General features: G+C 35.7%; 2 protein-coding genes across 4 annotated transcripts; one reads left to right on the top strand and one right to left on the bottom strand.

Moving 5' to 3' along the window:
• Positions 1–2415: 2415 nt before the first annotated feature.
• Positions 2416–13578, top strand: LOC132636473 (protein SPA1-RELATED 4-like). Of its 3 annotated transcripts, none has more exons than XM_060353354.1 (9): positions 2416–2680; positions 2778–3011; positions 4962–5855; positions 5948–6105; positions 9441–10440; positions 10518–10664; positions 10796–11107; positions 12172–12231; positions 12799–13578. In XM_060353354.1, the coding sequence occupies exons 3-9, from the start codon at positions 5148–5150 to the stop codon at positions 12985–12987; spliced, it is 2574 nt and encodes an 857-aa protein (XP_060209337.1). In that variant the 5' UTR covers positions 2416–2680; positions 2778–3011; positions 4962–5147; the 3' UTR covers positions 12988–13578. The 3 variants fall into 3 exon arrangements, with proteins under 3 accessions (XP_060209337.1, XP_060209336.1, XP_060209338.1); XM_060353353.1 differs by having other exon boundaries at positions 4957–5855; XM_060353355.1 differs by lacking the exons at positions 2416–2680; positions 2778–3011; positions 12172–12231; positions 12799–13578 and having other exon boundaries at positions 4566–5855; positions 10518–10710; positions 10796–10991.
• A 372-nt stretch (positions 13579–13950) lies between these two features.
• LOC132636474 (beta-glucuronosyltransferase GlcAT14A-like) lies at positions 13951–16635 on the bottom strand. Its single transcript, XM_060353356.1, has 4 exons — positions 15896–16635; positions 15315–15390; positions 15085–15200; positions 13951–14469 (listed from the first exon to the last, which is right to left on the bottom strand). The coding sequence occupies exons 1-4, from the start codon at positions 16482–16484 to the stop codon at positions 13970–13972; spliced, it is 1281 nt and encodes a 426-aa protein (XP_060209339.1). The 5' UTR covers positions 16485–16635; the 3' UTR covers positions 13951–13969.
• Between the last annotated feature and the right edge of the window lie 2971 nt (positions 16636–19606).

The raw sequence follows: 19606 nt of genomic DNA, 5'->3' as shown, positions 1-19606 counted from the left end.
TACTTTGGGAATTACATGAATATTGTTTGATTTTTTAATATATGGGGTGCACGTTTTTTTTTTTTTTTTTTTTGACGTTGCCTTTTTTCTTTTTCTTTTTTTAATATGGGGTCCACTTTTTTTTTCATGAGTTTGGAGAGGGTGGGGTCCACCCTTCTTTTTTTAAGAGTGACGGTCGACGAAGCATGGGTAAACCGATGCTTCTATATAGTAGAAAAATAGAAATATAATAAAGTATTTCTATCTACTCTTTAGAAGAGTTGGTAATATAAAGTATAAAACGTCTTTTTTTTGCCCTTAAATAAAAAAGTGGGTGGGACCACAAAGGATTTTTTTACCCTTAAATAAAAAAGTAGGACCGAACACGGACGACGATCTTGCCTCTATAAACCGGCTCTTCTATATAGTAGTAATAGTAAAGTAATACATATAATTTTTTTATCAAATTTTGATTTGGATAATTCTAATTCAAATTATTATATTAATTTTACATATTTAAAATGAAACAAAGTAGAAATTTGATTTTCTATTTAAATGAAGAACTTCTATTTTTTAATTTTTAGTAAATATTTTTTGTTTAACTCATTTTACTTGTCATGTTGTTTTTTACACGGTTTTTTAAAGAAACGTCAATTAGAATATAATTTCACTAATTTACCTTATTAATTATTTGATCTCCATTTAATATTATTTTTTCTTTTATGACATTAATCTCTTTTCACATTTATTAGAGTAAGGAAAAAATGAAAAATTAATTAAATTCTATGTTATTTTAATATATAAGTATTTTAAGTATGTTGCTGTACAATAATTTCATTTGCTCCCACTAATGGGTTGATACGCATGTGGCAATGAATCCATCATTATTGATTTAATTGTTTGATTTTGTAAGCACTTTTTTTTTAACATTGTTTGTTTTTTTAATATGGGATTTACTTTTTTTTTTAATATTGCTTGATTTTGTTAATATGGGGTCCACTTTTTTTTTTCCCGGTGAGTTTGGATGTGGTGGGTTCCATTTTTTTTTTAATACTGGTTGGTGTTTAATATGGGGCCATGAAGAACTTCTATTTTTTAATTTTTAGTAAATATTTTTTGTTTAACTCATTTTACTTATCATGTTGTTTTTACACGATTTTTTAAGAAAACGTCAATTAAAATTATAATTTCACTAATTTACCTTATTAATTATTTGATCTCCATTTAATATTATTTTTTCTTTTATGACATTAATCTCTTTTCACATTTATTAGAGTAAGGAAAAAGTGAAAAAGTAATTAAATTCTATCTTATTTTAATATATAAGTATTTTAAGTATGTTGCTGTACAATAATTTCATTTGCTCTCACTAATGAGTTGATACGCATGTGGCAATGAGTCCATCATTATTGATTTAATTGTTTGATTTTCTAAGTATTTTTTTTTAACATTGTTTGTTTTTTTAATATGGGATGCACGTTTTTTTTTTTAATATTGCTTGATTTTGTTAATATGGGGTCCATTTTTTTTTTTCCGTGAGTTTGAATGTGGTGGGTTCCACTTTTTTTTTTTTTTTTTTTTTTTTAATACTGGTTGGTGTTTAATATGGGGCCCACAATTTTTTTAATATTAGTTGTTGTTTAATATATATGGGGCCCACAATTTTTTTTTATTTTAGTTGTTGTTTAATATATATGGGGCCCACATTTTTTTTATTTATGGGGCCCACAACGGACGACGATTAATACTGGTTGGTGTTTAATATGGGGCCCACAATTTTTTTTAACATTGTTTATTTTTTTAATATGGGATTCACTTTTTTTTTTAATATTGCTTGATTTTGTTAATATGGGGTCCACTTTTTTTTTCCCGTGAGTTTGGATGTGGTGAGTTCCACTTTTTTTCTTTGGTTGTTGTTTGATATGGGGTCCACTATTTTTTTTTAATATTAGTTGTTGTTTAATATATATGAGGCCCACAATATTTTTTTTAATATTAGTTGTTGTTTAATATATATGGGGCTCACAATTTTTTATTTATTTTAGTTGTTGTTTAATATATATGGATCCCACATTTTTTTTAATTTATGGGGCCCACAACGGACGACGAAAAAGGAGTCCAACCGGCTCTTCTATATAGTTTTTTTTTAATTTATGGGGCCCACAACGGACGACGAAAAAGGAGCCCAACCAGCTCTGGAGCCCACATTTTTTTTTAATTTATGAGGCCCACAACGGACGACCAAAAAGGAGCCCAACCGGCTCTTCTATATAGTTAGAATAAGTGATGTTTTGACTCACAATCCAAATTTAAGTGACTATTTTAACCCCTTTTCTTTTCTTTTAAAATGGGAAAGGTATGGTGTGAGTGGGGGGGGGGGGGGGGGGGGGGAGGACTTAGACTAGGGAGTGAATATCATAAGTTGAGCAATTGAGAGTAGTTTCCGGCAATTAAGTGGGCTCCAAAATGCATGATGTCTTTTTAACTTTCTATCGTCATCACAGTTTACAGTTTCTATCTTCCTTCTCCAACTCAACATAATCATTATTTAGCTTTATATTTATACACAAAAATGGCGGTACTAGAATTCCCTCTCCTACAGAATTGATTATATACGACGAAATGCATGGTATGTCTTGCTATAATATACTGCTGGACTGTTTCACCAAACCTAAACGATCTCCTACATATATAGACTGAGGTAATTCTGTTCCCTTTTTCCTCTTACACATATTCCATGATCAACAAGTAGTATATGTTAATAACAAAGAAATTTATTTTGGGCCAATTTTTCTAAGGTTGAAATCTGAAAACCCAACTTCAAACTCGATTGGTGGTGGATCAACTGTCAGCCCCAATTCTATCAACGAGACTGGTTCGATTGGTTAAACTTGTAAACATCCTAAGCTCGAATTTGCTGACAAGGGTTTCAAAGGGTTCAAGGAAAAGAGTGCCATTCTCAGTTTAAGTTGCGTTATCTTTAGGGATTTTTCAAGTGGCTGAAAACTTTCTATGTTTGGGATGACCTAAAGGTTGGTACTTTATTTTTACTTCCCCCATATCTTTTAATGACATGAGAACCCGTAGCCGTTATTCTTCGGGTGCACATAGGAGCTAGGTGTCTACAGAGTAAATTCAGCTTCTGTGCAATAGTTCACAAACTATACAGAAGAGATAACACGCACTAGACAAGCTCCGTGCGACAAGCTCGACCCAAAAGGCAAATCCTGGGACCTCGATTATGAAAGCTCATGCTCAACCAACTGACCACCCTTGCGAGTTCATTTTTTTTCCAGGTCTCTTAAGAAAATATTAACAAATAAATGAGGGTGGCTTAGTTGGTGAAGCACGTCTACCCACAATCGGTAGGTCCAGATTCGAGTCATGCTGGAGAGAAAGTGTGGAAACATTATAAATCTTTCAAAATGGGGGGTTAAAAAAAGGAAGAAAAAAAAAGAAATTTTCTAACTAAAAGGGAATTTAACTAAATTATTCTTATTTATATTTTAATCTCAATTTAATAGTACTCCCTCTATCCACTTTTTACTTGTCATGTTTTGTTTTTCGAAAGTCAATTTGTATAATCTTCGAAGCTAAATTAAATTAGATTAATTCAATATTTTAAAACTACATTTTAGATGTATGAAAACTATACGTAAAATACTATAAGTTGCAATTCCTCTCATATTAATATGATTAAATAATACATATTAAATGTTGGTCAAAATTTATATAGTTTGACTCTCGAGAAGCGAAACATGACAAGTAAAAAATGGACCGAGGTAGCAGTTTTTTTTCACTACTTTAGTCTCTCTCCACATTTATGGAGTAAGGATAAAGGTGAAAACTAATAATTAATTATATCATAATTTTCTAAAATGACAAATTATTTTGGCCCATTTATTTTTAGTAAAGGCGATAACTAAAATGGGCAGGAGGGAATAATTTTTAATTTCTTATATCACCTAGGCCTCAGAATTTTATATGGTACCCGCACGTTTATTTTTAAATTGCTTGGTACGCTGCATTATGACTACCAGAATTTAATTTAATAATACAAAACCAGAAAGTATAGTCAAGGTAGTAAATGAGTACTTGGTCATCTTGGAAATCAATGGTCCTTATTCAAAGCAACAAAGCACTAACGTGTTGATGTTTTTTATTTATTTATATTTTTTCTACGTATTTGGTCCACATGGAGATGAGTTACGTTACTACTCCTTCCGTCTAATCTTAGTTTGATGAGACACGAAATTTAAGAAATAATTTTTTTTTTGAAATTTTATAGCCTTCAATTAAAAATGTGTATAATGTATTAAAATATTCTTTAATCTTATGGTTATAAACTTGTCAAATAGAATAGTTGAATTGTGATCTTGCTAAATATAAGAAGAAATATTTTTTTGGACGGATAAAAAAAATAACACACTTAAAAGGGAGCACTACTATTTGGCATCTCTGCTTACTGAAAGAGAGCTTTGAGGATATGAATGTGCCACGTATATGAGATGTAATAGAAGCTAAAATCAGTGAGTTGTAGATAATGTGGTGGACTCCCACAAGCAATAGAAAAATCAATTGACATCATTAAATTAGTGTACAGTACACTAACATCAGTGCTTTTCCTAAGGAATTATAAATTATACCCCTTTGTATTTTCTTTTTCCTTTTTCCATTTTCCATATATGGAAAAAAAGACTTGTTTTCTGTTCACATATCTTGTCAGAAAAGGAAAAGATTTTCAGCAATTTTGAGAGGCTGTACTTGTTTACAATAAAATATATAGATTGTTTTGTATTTTTTAATAATGCTTCAGTATCTGTTGTGTGGTTCTTGTTTTTTTGTTTGCTCTAGTGGTATACAACCTCAGCTTAACTCTTGGGGTCATATTGGTTTCTTAGTTAAATAGGTTGTTTTTTTTGAAGTATATATTAACTGATACCAACAGAGTTGTAATGGTTTGACCTTTTTGTGTAGTAAAGATGAGTTCTTGATTCAAAATGGCTATGTTGGAAGTGAAGGCATGTGGTAAAGATGAGTTCTTGATTTCCCAATCCTTTGATTGTGTGGCTCTGTGCATTGTGTTACGTTCAATTATACTTGTGGTCCGACATTTACCCAGACCCCGTGTATAGCGAGAACTTAGTGCACCAGGCTGCCCTTTAACAATGGAAGGCTCATCTCAGTCTGGTAGGGAGAGGTCTGAAAGTTCTAGAGGTTTGAATTCATCAGGTGTTGTGGATTGGAATTCAAGACTTCGTGCAAGTGATGCCTCTCATGATGAATCTGGATTTGTTTCAAAGGAGTGGGAGAGAATTGAGTCATCTGATATAAATTGTCTTAAAGATCAAGGGGGTCGAGTAATCGATCGTAAAGATGTTAGTTTGAGACAGTGGTTGGATAATTCAGATAGAACTGTTGATGCTCTTGAATGTTTGCATATATTCACTCAAATTGTAGAGATTGTAAAATTGGCTCATAGTCAGGGAATAGCTGTTCATAATGTGAGGCCATCATGTTTTGTTATGTCTTCTTTTAACCGTGTTGCGTTTATTGAATCTGCTTCGTGTTCTGATTCGGGGTCGGATTCATGTGAAGATGGGCTAAATAGTTCATCTTCACCTTTGCCTCATGACTCTGACCAAAGGGGAAGGCAAAGTTTAGAAAGTAGTTGCTTGCAGTCAAGTTCAGGTCATAATATGGTGCAGAATTTGGAAGCTAATGAGAATAGACAAGTGGAAGAAAACAAGCATACTTTTCCTATGAAAAGGATATTGCACCTGGAAAATAATTGGTATACTAGTCCAGAAGAGGTTGATGGTGCTCCAGGCACTTGTGCTTCAGATATTTATCGACTCGGAGTGCTTCTCTTTGAGGTTAGTAGCAATTAGCAAATCTGTTTGGCATTGAGGTGTGTGCTCAGTTAAATTTTAGGGTTTATCATAATGATGCTTATAATTTGTGGCAGCTATTCTGTACCTTCAACTCATCAGATGAGAAAATTGCAAATATGTCATGTCTAAGACATCGTGTCCTACCCCCACAATTGTTGTTGAAATGGCCTAAAGAAGCTTCATTTTGCTTATGGTTACTACACCCGGAACCAAGTAGTCGGCCAAAAATGGGGTGAGCATTCTTTTTTCGCGTCCACTTGGTTTATTTTTTATTTGTTTGCAACCTGATCAGTTTGTTGTTGAAGTCTTCTAGGAGTAATATTTACTTCTGAGTTATAGATTATAACAATATCCTTGAGAGCCTTGATTGTGGTCCTGTAATTCATGATTTCCAAAGTGTTTACTTATTAAGGTTCCAATATGTATACTGTTTTACGGTTTATGTTAGAGTACCTATCTCCCTTTGTGGTAGCAGAGAAGAATCATGGGCTTTTAGGGTGTGTTCGGCATGGAGGAAAATGTTTTCCTAGAAAATAAGTGAATTGCCACTTATTTTCTCATGTTCGTTTGGGTATTGGAAAATAAGTGAATTTGTTACTTATTTTCTCATGTTCGTTTGGTTGATAGAAAACGTTTTTCGGAAAATACTCATTCAAGCCTCACCAACTCCAAACCAACCCCATACCCCCAACCCCACCCACACCCACGCACCCCCCTCCAAAAAAAATTTCTTTTGATTTTTTTGTTTTTGCACCTCCATCCCAACCCTCACCAATTCCAACCCAACCCCACCCCACCCACACCCCACTCCCACTCACCCACCCCTACGCCCCCACCCCCTCCATTTTTTATTATTTTTTTATTTTTTGCACCCCCACACCCAACCACTCCCTTAACCCATACACCACCCCTCCCCCCGCACCTTACCCCCCACCCACCCACCCTATCCCACAATATTTTTTTTGAAGTTTTTTTTTTTTTTTCTAAATTTTCTACACGACCACATCCCTCATCACCCCCCTCCCCCCTTGCGTGGAACCCATACCACACCAACACGCCCCCTCCCCAACCCCAACATTTTTTTTTGAAGTTTTTTATTGTCTTTTGCGGGTTTCTACACCCCCTACCCCAAAAAAAATCTTTTCACCACACACTCCCACGGCCCCCACCCAAAATACCACATCACCCCTTCCAAAAGTTTTAATTTTTAACCACGCAAACATTCAATTTTTATAATTGTCAACTTTTTTTCAATTTGTTTTTGGATTTGGGGGGGGGGGGGGGGGGGTGGGGTGCAAAAAACCAAAACAAATGTCAAAACGTTTTTTTCAAAAAAATTATTTTTTGTGGTGGGGTGGGGGTTGGGGGGTGCAAAAAACTAAAAAAAATGTCAAAACTTTCTTTTCAAAAATATTAATTTTTTTTGCGGGGGGAAGGGGGTGACGGGAGGGGGTGGAGGTGAGGGGGTAGGGGGTACGGGGGAGGGGTAGGGTGCGGGGTGGGGTGGGGTGCAAAAAAATAGTCAACTTTGTTTTTCAAAAAAAATAATTTTTTTGCAGGGGGTGAGGTAGGGCTGCGTATCGGGTGGTTCGGTTCGGGTTTGAAAGTTATCGGTTAAACTTATCGGTTATCGGTTTGCAGACATGTTAAAACTTTAAAGAACCATTAAGATATCGGTTAATGGGTTATTGGTTAATCGATTTTTGATCGTTATCAGTTTAACCGTTAAGATATCACACGGAATTTTTTCAAGAACAAAGAACCCATTTTCAAAGCAGAATCAGAAACAAATTAACGAGATGCAAAATGAATAAAGTAGCTACAAAAGAAAGTGCCTGCAGCAGCTAGCTATAAATGGAGTTTGAAACTGGAAGCTGGCTGACATCTCCAAGACGTTTAAAACTTGAAACCTTTTCTTCATATTTACATGAATCCTAGTTCCCAGACCGCTGCTGACAGCTTTCCAATTTGACAAAGTTGTCTTTTTATGCTTCTTCATCCGAGTCCTCAACAACTCTCCTCATTTTTGCTCTCTTTACCCGTTGCATCAGTGGCACAAACTTGTAGAGAGGAGCTGTTAGCTGCCTGCAAGTTATTTCCACAAGCATTTGGTACTTGATGCTTGGTAAAGTTTGTTTCACACCTTTGGAAGCAATTAGAAGCTTTGACATTTGGGCTAAGTTCTTGTAAAACCTTACAGCTAACTTCACTAGTGAGAAATAAATTGACTTAGGATTTACTAAGTAATTATATATGGAAGGGTAATAATGGAATGAATTCACTGGGCTGGACTCCACAAATTATATATGAAAGGTTATATATGGAAGGGTATAATTGTAATTAAATAAATGGTTATCGGTTCACCCGTTAACAAAAGTGGTGAACCCGAGACCCGAACCAATACCCCAATAACTATAGAACACCACCCGATACCCGAACCATTAACCCACTAACCCGAACCATTAACCCAATAACCCAATTATCGGTTCGGGTTATTGATTTAACCGTTAACATGCACAGCCCTAGGGTGAGGGGGTAGAGGTGCGGGGGTGGGGGAGGGGGTAGGGTGCGGGGTGGGGTGGGGTGCAAAAAAAAAAGTCAAACTTTCTTTTACAAAAAAAATAATTTTTTTGCCGCGGGGGGGAGGGGGGGGAGGGGAGGGGAGGCGGGGGGTGGGTGGGTAGGGTATGGGTTTTTGCATTTGGGGGTGCAAAAAACCAAAAATAATGTCAAAACTTTTTTTCCAAAAAAAATTATTTTTGACGGAGGGAGGGGTGGTGGGGGAGTGGTTGGGGTTTGGTGGTTGGTGGAATGAACTTGTGAATTTGTTTTCCCTACTTTTATTAGGAAAGTCATTTTCCCCAATTTTGAGGAAAATGTTTTCCAAAATTTTTGACCAAACGAACATGAGAAAATTGGAAAACATTTTCTGGAAAATGTTTTCCTCCATACCGAACACACCCTTAGTTTTTGCAGGAATGAAGATTCTAGCTGTCGGAAAAAAAAAAAAATAAGGAAAATGCAGCAATCCAAACTTATCTTTTTGCTATTAAACTAGGAAAAAACATTAGATGCCTTGCAACAGCAGTATCCCTTTTTCTAAGAAAATTGATCATTGTAATGGATCTAGTTCAGTCTTTTTTGGTAAAGAATGGATCTAGTTCAGTCTTGGGAGTAAGACCATTTACATTGTGAGAAATAAACTAATTACGATCTGCAAAATCATTGCCGATATCCTGGACAATTTCCATCTTTGAACCTTATTAGTTATTGAAAAGACGTCCTTTGTTTCATGACTTTCATCTGTAGTAGAAAGAAGAGTAAGGGAAACAAATTCTAATATTGATGGTAAAATGAAATATATAATGATGACATAAAGTCTTCTAATGAGTACTATTTGATTGAATGAGTCCCTTCTATCTAATCATGAAATGCATTTCAGACATGCCACCATTCTCCTGAATTTTATATTATGCAGTTGATCATCTTAATCCATTGTGATTTTAACATCAATATCCTTGAGTCTTTGCCACTCTCTCCTCATTCGGTCCTTTAAATTGATGACAGCGAGTTGCTAGAAAGTGAATTCCTTAAATCTCCAAGACATGACTTGGAAGAACGTGAAGCAGCAATAGAGCTTAGAGAAAAAATAGATGAGCAGGAATTATTGCTGGAGTTCCTTTTGCTAATCCAACAGAAAAAGCAGGAGGCTATGGAAAATTTGCACGAAATCGTGTCTTTTTTATCATCTGATATAGAAGAGGCCACTAAGATGCAGACAACCCTTAAGTTAAAAGGAGGCTCAAGCTTAGAACCAGTAGAAGAGGCCACTAAGATGCAGACAACCCTTAAGTTAAAAGGAGGCTCAAGCTTAAAACCAGCTAAGAATTTGAGTTCTCGGAGGACAAATACTATTGAAGATCATGATTCTGGGAGCTCAGGATCTAGAAAGAGATCTAGGCCCAGCACAGGTGAGGAATCTGATGGCCATCCAGATGAAAGCCAGAAATCTGAAAGGTATATTGAATATAAAGGCAGCATTTCGGCAAAAAGTTCCCGGTTGATGAAGAACTTCAGAAAATTGGAGGCAGCATATTTCATGACAAGACGCAGGGGTATTAAATCAATGGACAAATCTATGAGAAGAAATTGTCAAACAAGTGCGGAATGTAGAAGTACTGAAAGGAGTTCTCTGAGTAATTTGTCATCAAAGGAAGGGTGCAATGGGGATAGACAGAGTGGATGGATCAATTCGTACTTGGAGGGTTTGTGCAAGTACTTTTCTTATAGCAAGTTAGAAGTGAAGGCAGATTTGAAGCAAGGGGATCTTCTAAACTCTTCCAATCTCGTATGTTCTCTTGGCTTTGATCGTGATGGTGAATTTTTTGCAACTGCCGGTGTAAATAAGAAGATCAAAGTTTTTGAATATAACTCAATTCTAAACGCCGATCGTGATATACACTATCCAGTCACTGAGATGGCTAATAGATCAAAGTTAAGCAGTATATGTTGGAATGGCTATATCAAAAGCCAGCTCGCCTCAAGTAACTTTGAAGGTGTGGTGCAGGTAAGTCAAATTCATGATCATTAAATCTTGTTTATTTAACAGAATCAGAAAGAAGATTGCTCAGAATTATAATACAGGTATGGGATGTCACAAGAAGTCAGCTTTTTATGGAGATGAGAGAGCATGAGAAACGCGTCTGGTCTGTTGACTTTTCAGTAGCAGATCCAACCATGTTGGCAAGCGGGAGCGATGATGGTTCTGTTAAGCTTTGGAATATCAATCAGGCAATTCTACTTTTGCATTTGGTGGATGTCAGCTTTAAAACTAAATGTACTACTGTCTTCTAGTTATTATTGCTGTGTAGATTGAATGTGGATGTGTAATAAGTTGGTTTTTCTTACCTGGTTTTCCACAGGGAGTAAGTGTTGGAACCATAAAAACAAAAGCCAACGTCTGCTGTGTTCAGTTCCCTGTTGATTCTGGACGGGTCCTTGCTTTTGGTTCAGCAGATCATAAGATATATTACTATGACCTACGGAACTCAAAGTTGCCTCTATGCACATTAGTTGGACACAACAAGACAGTGAGCTATGTCAAGTTCATAGATTCAACAACTCTTGTGTCTGCATCTACGGATAATACAATAAAGCTGTGGGATCTGTCAACCTGCACGTCTCGTATTCTTGATTCTCCTCTTCAGTCATTTACTGGACATATGAATGCAAAGGTATCGTACTTTGATCCTATCACATGAATAGAGATCTTGTTTCTGTGACCTCATCGAACAGTATGTTAGTCTTTTAACATTCGTAGTGATAAAGTTAGAGAGATCTAAATTGCCCACACAGTTAAGTTGAATCCAGTATTCTAAAATCCTATCTGATTTTTGTCCTTCGGGAGGTCGGTTTTCTCTAATTTTTCCTTCTTTTTCTAACAAAAAAAGGAAAAGAAAGGTGAGTGATACCCTATATCCAAATAGTTATATCCTTTGCAAGTTCCCCAACAACTTTGAATTCTACTCACCAGATTTGTGAAATCAAAATTGAGTGCAAATGATATGTCACTTTCCCGACCATGATCTTGCAACTTTCTAATACAAGACCAATAGGTAAATTTGGGTCTGTATAGTAGCTGATCTGGAATATTTCTATTCGACCTGGACTCAGTTTGGACATTCATTTGTGAGAGTATGAGTTCCAATACTAAGAATCAAGAAAGTTGGGTGGGAGCAGCTACACAGGGACTAACCAGAATGAGTGGACGAAAAAGAGGTGGACGAAGAGAGGAATGGATTAAATATGTGTACACGTAGCTTAACTTTAGTAATTTTCTTTGTTCAAGCTTATAGAGAATAGCTAAACAATTAATTTCAAGTCAAGCCTGTAAAGCACGTCTTCAAGCATTCTTATGTCATCTTGCACTCTCTTTATATACCATGGGTTCAAGTCAAGCCTGTAAAGCACGTCTTCAAGCATTCTTATGTCATATTGCACTCTCTTTATATACCATGGGTCTTTTGTACTTATTGGCCTGTAACTTATATTGAGTACATAGAAGCTTATGCATCTACAAAGTAATTGTTAGCCATACCTAAAAGAGTTTAGATGCTTTGTATCATCAGCACTACACCCATTTCTTCTTTTTAAGAAATGACTGAAAGTAACCAAATCATGTCTCTAGTTTCTTTGTACAACTTACTCCTGACTTGTACTTTGTGTCTTCCCTTTCCCGTGATAATTTAATTGTGCTTGAATGTGCTTTGTTACTGATAAAAGCATTTCTTTGTTTCAGAACTTTGTCGGCCTATCTGTATCTGATGGTTACATAGCAACTGGCTCAGAGACAAATGAGGTATCATTTATTACCACAAAGTTGAATCTGAAATTGCATCCCTGAGTGCATTTTAAATGAGTTTTGAGCAATGCTTACATAGAAAATGTTTGTTCACATCTATATTAAAGGAAAAAATAGCTCGACAAATCTGGTTCCCTGAGTATCATATCAGACACATGCACCTGCAAAAAGGGCAGCCCGGTGCATAAAGCATCCCGCATTAGCAGGGATAGCTGTCTATAATAACTGTACAGAAAATAAAGCAAGTATTTTATGCTGAAATACATTATGACGACCATGAAATGAATTTTTTAACCAGAAGGCATACAATATGACCAGTCATGCTGAAATACAATATGACTGCCAATGGGGAAAAAAGCACAAACTGGTCAACACTTTCACTTATGCTTGCTATGAAAAGAAATTTGGCACCTCAGCACTGGGTGTAGTCTGCATGTTCTAGACGATGCATTGGGGCTTGTGTATGTTCCACCATGTGCTAATTGCCACTTGATTATTATTGCTGAACGCTGTTCATTTTTTTCCATTATTAATGTGGAATTGGTGCTTTGTGTCATGCTGCAGGTTGTCATCTACCACAAAGCTTTTCCAATGCCAGCATTATCATTTAAATTTAACTGCACAGATCCTCTTTCTGGTGATGAAGTGGATGACAGTGCACAGTTCATCTCATCTGTGTGCTGGCGTGGTCAGTCCCCTACCTTAGTTGCTGCAAATTCCATGGGGAATATCAAGCTCTTGGAGATGGTATAATGTGGTTGAAACCCCTAAAGGATTGACTAGTTACTTCAAGATGAGGAAAGGTGTGAAGGAGAGGAGTTCAGCAAAGGTAAATGAGGGGGTTACACCAAGATATTGTCATAGCTGAGATAAACTCGATACTTACCATGGTAACAAGGAAGTTGCCATCAAGAAACAAATATTTTTGTAGTTAGTTCATAGTGGAAGCAACTCAATGGAAGTATGAGATATTTCTCATGGTGGAACGTGCTGTAAATAAATATTGGTTAGGGGGTGTGGGAAGAAGAGATGCAAGTGTTATTCTCTTTGTATATTCTGTAATTTTGAGTTCTAATGATAATTTCAGGAATGTAATATCTTGGCCTGATGACGTTAAGTAGAAGAATACAAGCAGCGTCTTAGAATCCATGCTGTATCTCATATAGTTCATATTGATCTGTCAGCTGCTAAACATGCGAGTGCAAGGAGGCAGAGGTAACATTTGAGATTATTCATTTTTCACTATGTTCTGTCTATGATATGTATGCTGGTCATGACCAGCCAACTCGTTTGACAAAAAACATGCAAAATTATGAATAGCAAGTTTCCAACTTTTCCGTGGGAGATATTGGGCTTGTTTGGATTATTTTCTGTTTCAAGTCTGAGGCAGTTTTGATTGTTTATTTTCTTTATATTTCACGGATTTAACTTATATACACCGATAAAGTGGTTATAACAGGTTATTTGCTATAATTATTATGTTACCAAACTATGTTTACTATGGAGAGGCCTATCATTGCATGTTATATTTTACCTGATTGTATGAAAAACTTGTACATTGGCAGTGTACATGTTGATGGTGATCTTATAGTGTTATATTCTTATCTGCTGGCCTGTTCATTCGGCAAATGGTCAATTTCAATGCCCGGTATTTTTGTCTGGCTCTTTAATGTTACATTCTTGTGCCCTCCTGCATTTGTGGATCAGCAAGCAGGGACACAAATACAACAAAAATCTAATTACACTGGTTCTGACTAAATTTAGCTGACAATACTAGTCTACCAATAAGTCGTCGAAGCCTTTGAGCCCCCGGACCAGGTCTAAGTTTGGTTGGATTTCCAACTTTAGAACAAGGAAGATTTCCAGCACACCAACCACCAGGTGTGAAGCTACCATTACTTCTCTGAAGAAGTTCCATATCAATCTTGTCTAAAACAGGATCATCTTGCTTGAACTTCCGCGCAAACGCCGCGCCACTTGCAATCATATTTGCAGTGTCATTAAGGGATAGAGTGTGTGGATGCTGTTTTGGAGGAACATCCCAGGAGATATAGTGCATGTCATGGTTAATAACAGTTGAAGTGAAATCTGGTGCATTGCATACAACTGTCTGAAAGTAGCCTTCTGGAGAGGACACAAAATTCGAGTAGTATAGAAGTAGGTTCCTGGGAAGATTATCCCATCCCCATATGAAATATTCCACAAATGCTCGTGAAAGGATCATCCAAGCTGAACCTGTAATCAAGTGTGTAACATGCTTTAGAGTTTAAGTTTTATGCACCGATGATGTAAAAGGTTTTAACGGGCGAATGACATGATTCTCGAGGAGTTATATGATGGCCATGTGATGATGCATCAAATACTGCCATGCTCTATTGTTACGTGCCACTATCTCCATTGTAGAAAGTGAGAGAAAAATCTAGCAAAGTAACTACTAGAACCAAATAGGCTTTCTACATTGCATCGTCTATAATTAGATTGCTTGTAAGGTAACTTCAGCTAAATTTCTATGATTAGCATGATTTGGTAACCTAATAAAAGTGGTGTATAATGTGCTATCACATGTTAAATTACACTAGTAATGTAAATAGCTTCATAACGAATAAAAGAAAAAGAAATGGTAATGCCATCTGATGGTCTATGCAGATTTTGCAGATGCAGTTTATTTGCTTCCCAAGTCCATGATCATTAGAGGCAGATTTATGGCATATGCAAAAAGAATTTAAATTTACAGATATAACAAGAATTCTGGATTCACAGACTCTATATCCTGAATTCGCCTATGATATTCATATGGTCCAAAAGGAACATCTCCATTGCTAAAATGCATATTCCATTGTCCAAACTTACCAGTAAAGAGTTTAAAGGCTGTGGGAACAGCTCTCTTTGGTGTGACCCAAAATATATCAGACTTTGTGGTTTTATACAGCCCAGGGTCTATTATTAGTGGCATTGCCCTTTTAGCCCTGCAATTAATCATCAAGTATATATATATAGTGACATCAAAATTAAGACTCAAATGGTGAATTCATAGTCACAAGAGGATAAAGTGAGAATTAGAGAGAGAGTGAGGGACATACTCTTTCCAACCTAGCTCACTTGTGTGTTCAATGAAATTTAAGTCTCGTTTCAAATCGGAAAACGTGTAGAGTAGATCTGCATGAAAAGAAGGAAAATAAAACATATTTCATCTAAAATCTTATATTATTTGGAAACACACTTTTATATACTTAATTATATCTTCGACAACCCTCACTTTCAATGATATGTCGTGAGCTAAGTCACACAAAGGTAAGTGAAAACCCCGTCGATCCCACAGGGTTGAGGACGTCAGTGGCGGAGCTAGAGAATAGCATGGGATTTAAAAAAGAAGTTTGAAATGCCAGAATTTGAACCTACAACCTATAGCAATTTTTGAACTACCTCTACAGTTTTAGAAGATTCCCCTAAGCCAACAGAATTTATATAGACAAAAAAAACATAGTCAATCTTTCAGGAAAAAACTTCGAGCAATCCCCCCGATGAACTGACCAACTTTATTTACATAGTATTATTTTTCGACTAAGGGATTCAGTTGAACCCCCTCCGTGTGATATAGCTCTGCCCTCACTAGGGTAGAATTAAACAAATAATAAGAGTGCTAAAGGATCAGAGAAATAACCATCTTGAGTAACCAGAGGATAATCAGAGGCACTGAGATTAATAAACCAATCCCAATCTTTGTGCTCCTCAAGGAGAATAGCACAAGCATGAAGAGTATTAGCAACCATAGTTGGTCCCCTATATGTCACCATATTTGCTTTACTAATCATATACACATTCCCAACTTGTGAAAAAATTGCATCTTTTTCCAGTCTTGAAGCAAGTTCCAGTCTTTCTTGTACATTTGACTCCAAGTCCAAATGAACAACATAGTAATTCCATGGATGATACATTGATCTCAAACTTCTCCATAGCTTTTCAAGATCACCTTTTGATCCTGATATCAAGTAAGCGAATCGCGGGATTGAAGGATTATTAACAGGAGGAGATGGAGCTAATTGCTTGATTTTTGATTCAACAAAGTATGAGCTAGCTTGATTATTTGTCATAGTAACATAAGATGGGAATAGTGAGAAGATCATTGAACTGATTGTGTGAAATGGGGAAATAAGACTCATGTTGAAGGAGGTACCAAGAAGGAAAAGACAAACAAGTAAGCTTATAGCTAGAGGATTTGGACATGTTTTCTCCATGTTGAAAGATCCCATTGATGAACCTTATCATTGAGTTCTTTATAATCACCAAGAATTCACTGACTTCTATATAAAGTTGTTGAATCAAAAGCCATAGCACAAAAGTTCAGTCTCAGCTTTTTTTAAAAATTGATACAATGAAGAAAATTTCTCAAAAAACTGTTGTTCCCTCCGATCCTTTTAAAATGATTTTTAGCATGTGCCAATTTATAAGATACGTTTTTCTTTTTAATCAGACCAAAAAAAAATGACATCTTTTTATGTAACAATATAACTTTAAACTTTCTATTTTATCCTTAATGAGATGGTTTATGTATATATAATCTATATACTAATTATATATATAGTGTATATATTTTGTGTATACAATACGTATATTTTATGTATATTTATATTTAATATATAAAACTTATATATCTGCTTATTATTATTCTTTGAGAGGTCCAAAAGTGTAGTTATCTCTTTAAAAATAATATTATTTTTTTGTTAATCCGTTAAGGGAGGTCGGAATGAAAGACAAGTATCGATTCTTTTGGCAGAAAAGTCAGAACATTACTTTAGGATTATCGAAAATAGAGAGAAATTTTAGAACAAGGAGAATAAATAATTAGCAAGAGGTAATTGCCCTAGTATCAGTTGACATCTGTCTACTCTTCGATGCATTCAGTCAGAACAAAGACAATTTTTTTTTTCTCTAGTTTGACCCAAAGACGGCAATTGGACTTGTTCCTCACATTACTCCCTATTTCTTTTTTCTGTTTTTCTTCTTCTTTTTTTTCTTCACATTTCCCCCCCTTTTTTTTCCTTTTTAATTTTTCTCCAATTTCCACTGAGCAGGGGCGGATCTACAGCCCATTAAGGGTGTCCGAACACCCTCGACAAAAAATTACACTATATATAAGATATTTTTATATATTTTACGGAAAAGGGCCTAAAATACCCTCGAACTATTGAAAATGGAGCAAAAATACCCTCCATCCACCTTTCAGCCCCCAAATACCCTTACCATCCACCTATTGGATCTACAGCCCATTAAGGGTGTCCGAACACCCTCGACAAAAAATTACACTATATATAAGATATTTTTATATATTTTATGTACATATATAGATTTTGAACACCTTGAACACAAGAGTAGGGATTGGTTCAGTGGTTTAGAGGGGTCAAAATTTACCTTGAGGTTTCAAGTTCAGGCCTCGAGCACAAGCACTACATTTTTATTTTTTGAACACCCCCAGAGAGTATCCTAGATCCGCCACTGCCGTTGAGCATGACTTATTTGATTTCCTTATTTCTGTCCTTGTGTCGAAGGTTTACCGGAAACAACCTCTCTACCTCCCAAGGAAGAGGTAAGGTCTGCGTTCATTCTACCCTCCTCAGACCCCACTTTGTGAGATTTCACTGGTTATGTTGTTGTTGTTCTTATATTGGAAGAGCGGCAAGTGAAGACTGGAAGATTCGAAAATTATTAATACTTTGAACTATATTTTACTCATGATTCAACATCTTACGATAAAAAGTAAATTATCTCTTAATTTTTCAAACTGGAAAAGTACAAATGGATATTTATTTTTAGTATAATAGACAAGTAAAAGTGAACATAGAAAGTAAAAGATACCCCCTCCATTCTAGTTTATGTGATACAATTTTATTTTTAATCCTTTCCAAAAGAATGACACTTTTAAATTTGAAAATATTTAACTTTATACTTCTCAATTTACCCTTAACGAGAAGTTTTTACAATTACATAAATGTTATGACAATGAAGACCACAAGTCTAGAGCTATACAAATATTATGACACATTTTAGACTATAATTTTTAAAAATCTTTATTTGTTTCTTGAACTGCATGTCAATCAAAACTACGTCACATAAATTAAAGTAGAAGAAGTAACTAACAATGTTATGATAATATTTTATTTTTTGGTAGTTAATCCTATACAGATAATATGAAAAATCTTATACGATATAACATAATCAGGGGCGGACCCAACGTGAAGCGTGGGGGGACACGTTCCCCCTGTAATTCCCGAAAAAACCCTATATATATATATATATATATATATATATATATATATATATATATATATACCCCTTGAAAAACTATGATATATTTTAAAAGGACAACTCAAACATAATTGCAAAAGTAGTTTAGTTGGTAGGAGTGCCTCTAAGTGTTCACTGGTCGTCACCCGAGATCGAATCTCTGCTCTAACACAATATGTTTTTTTTTTAAAATCTTTTTATTGTTTAATCCCCTCCCATTTTACTTTTTCATTAAATTCCTTCCCCACAAAAGCTCCAAATCCCAAAAGATTTTTTCCACTTCCCACTCATCTTTTCCCAAGTAATAAACAAAAAGAAACACTTTGGCTCTCTCCATTCTCAAACCCTTCTTCCATTCTTCCATTATCAAGTTTCTCACAAATCACTAAGTTATCTCAAGGTTATCTTTTCGCTTATTGGTAAGTATTCTTTGTAAAAAATTTTTGTATGGAATACAATAATATAGTTATAATAAAATAAGGAATGGGGTGTGATTCCCCTATTATGTGTTATCATTTTTGCTATTGATTGGAGGGGTGTGATTGCCCTATTATGTGTTTTCTTTTTTGATACTGATGGTAGGGGTGTGTGTGTACGGTGAGAACCTAATTCTCTCCGATTTGGCGAAGGTCCATTTTATGGTAAGTCCGTGATATCGAACAAAAGGTAAGACCGAGCTAATGAGTCCGTAAGATAGAACCCGAGGAATGTTCGATGGGATAAACCCAAATCAGCGAAAAGTTATCTTCACCTGATTTATCGCCGGAGATCGCGCCACCAACGGACGTGTCCAACTATATCGCAGCTGTTAACATCCATGTGAGGGTTCGTGCCTCCTAATTCGAGTAGGACTCTTATACTATTTAAACTTGTATCAGCTCCATTAGAGGGCACCACAATCTCGATAATGCATTCTATTGGCTAATAGAAATTCTTCTTCGTTAAATACCTTTGCCCCAATATTTCAATCATTTTTGTTCCATTCTAAGATTTAGCTATCCGCCCACAGTCCGAGGAAGCAATTCCCTGATCGGACCTAAGGAGCAGTCTGAAAAAGGATCTTCTCCCACCGGATTTACCATATCGAACT

The sequence above is a fragment of the Lycium barbarum genome, chromosome 4 (genome assembly GCF_019175385.1).
Source record: "Lycium barbarum isolate Lr01 chromosome 4, ASM1917538v2, whole genome shotgun sequence".
In the NCBI taxonomy this organism is placed as follows: domain Eukaryota; kingdom Viridiplantae; phylum Streptophyta; class Magnoliopsida; order Solanales; family Solanaceae; genus Lycium; species Lycium barbarum.
The sequence above is the reverse complement of the archived record's forward strand: the minus strand, read 5'-3'. Positions and strand labels throughout refer to the sequence as shown.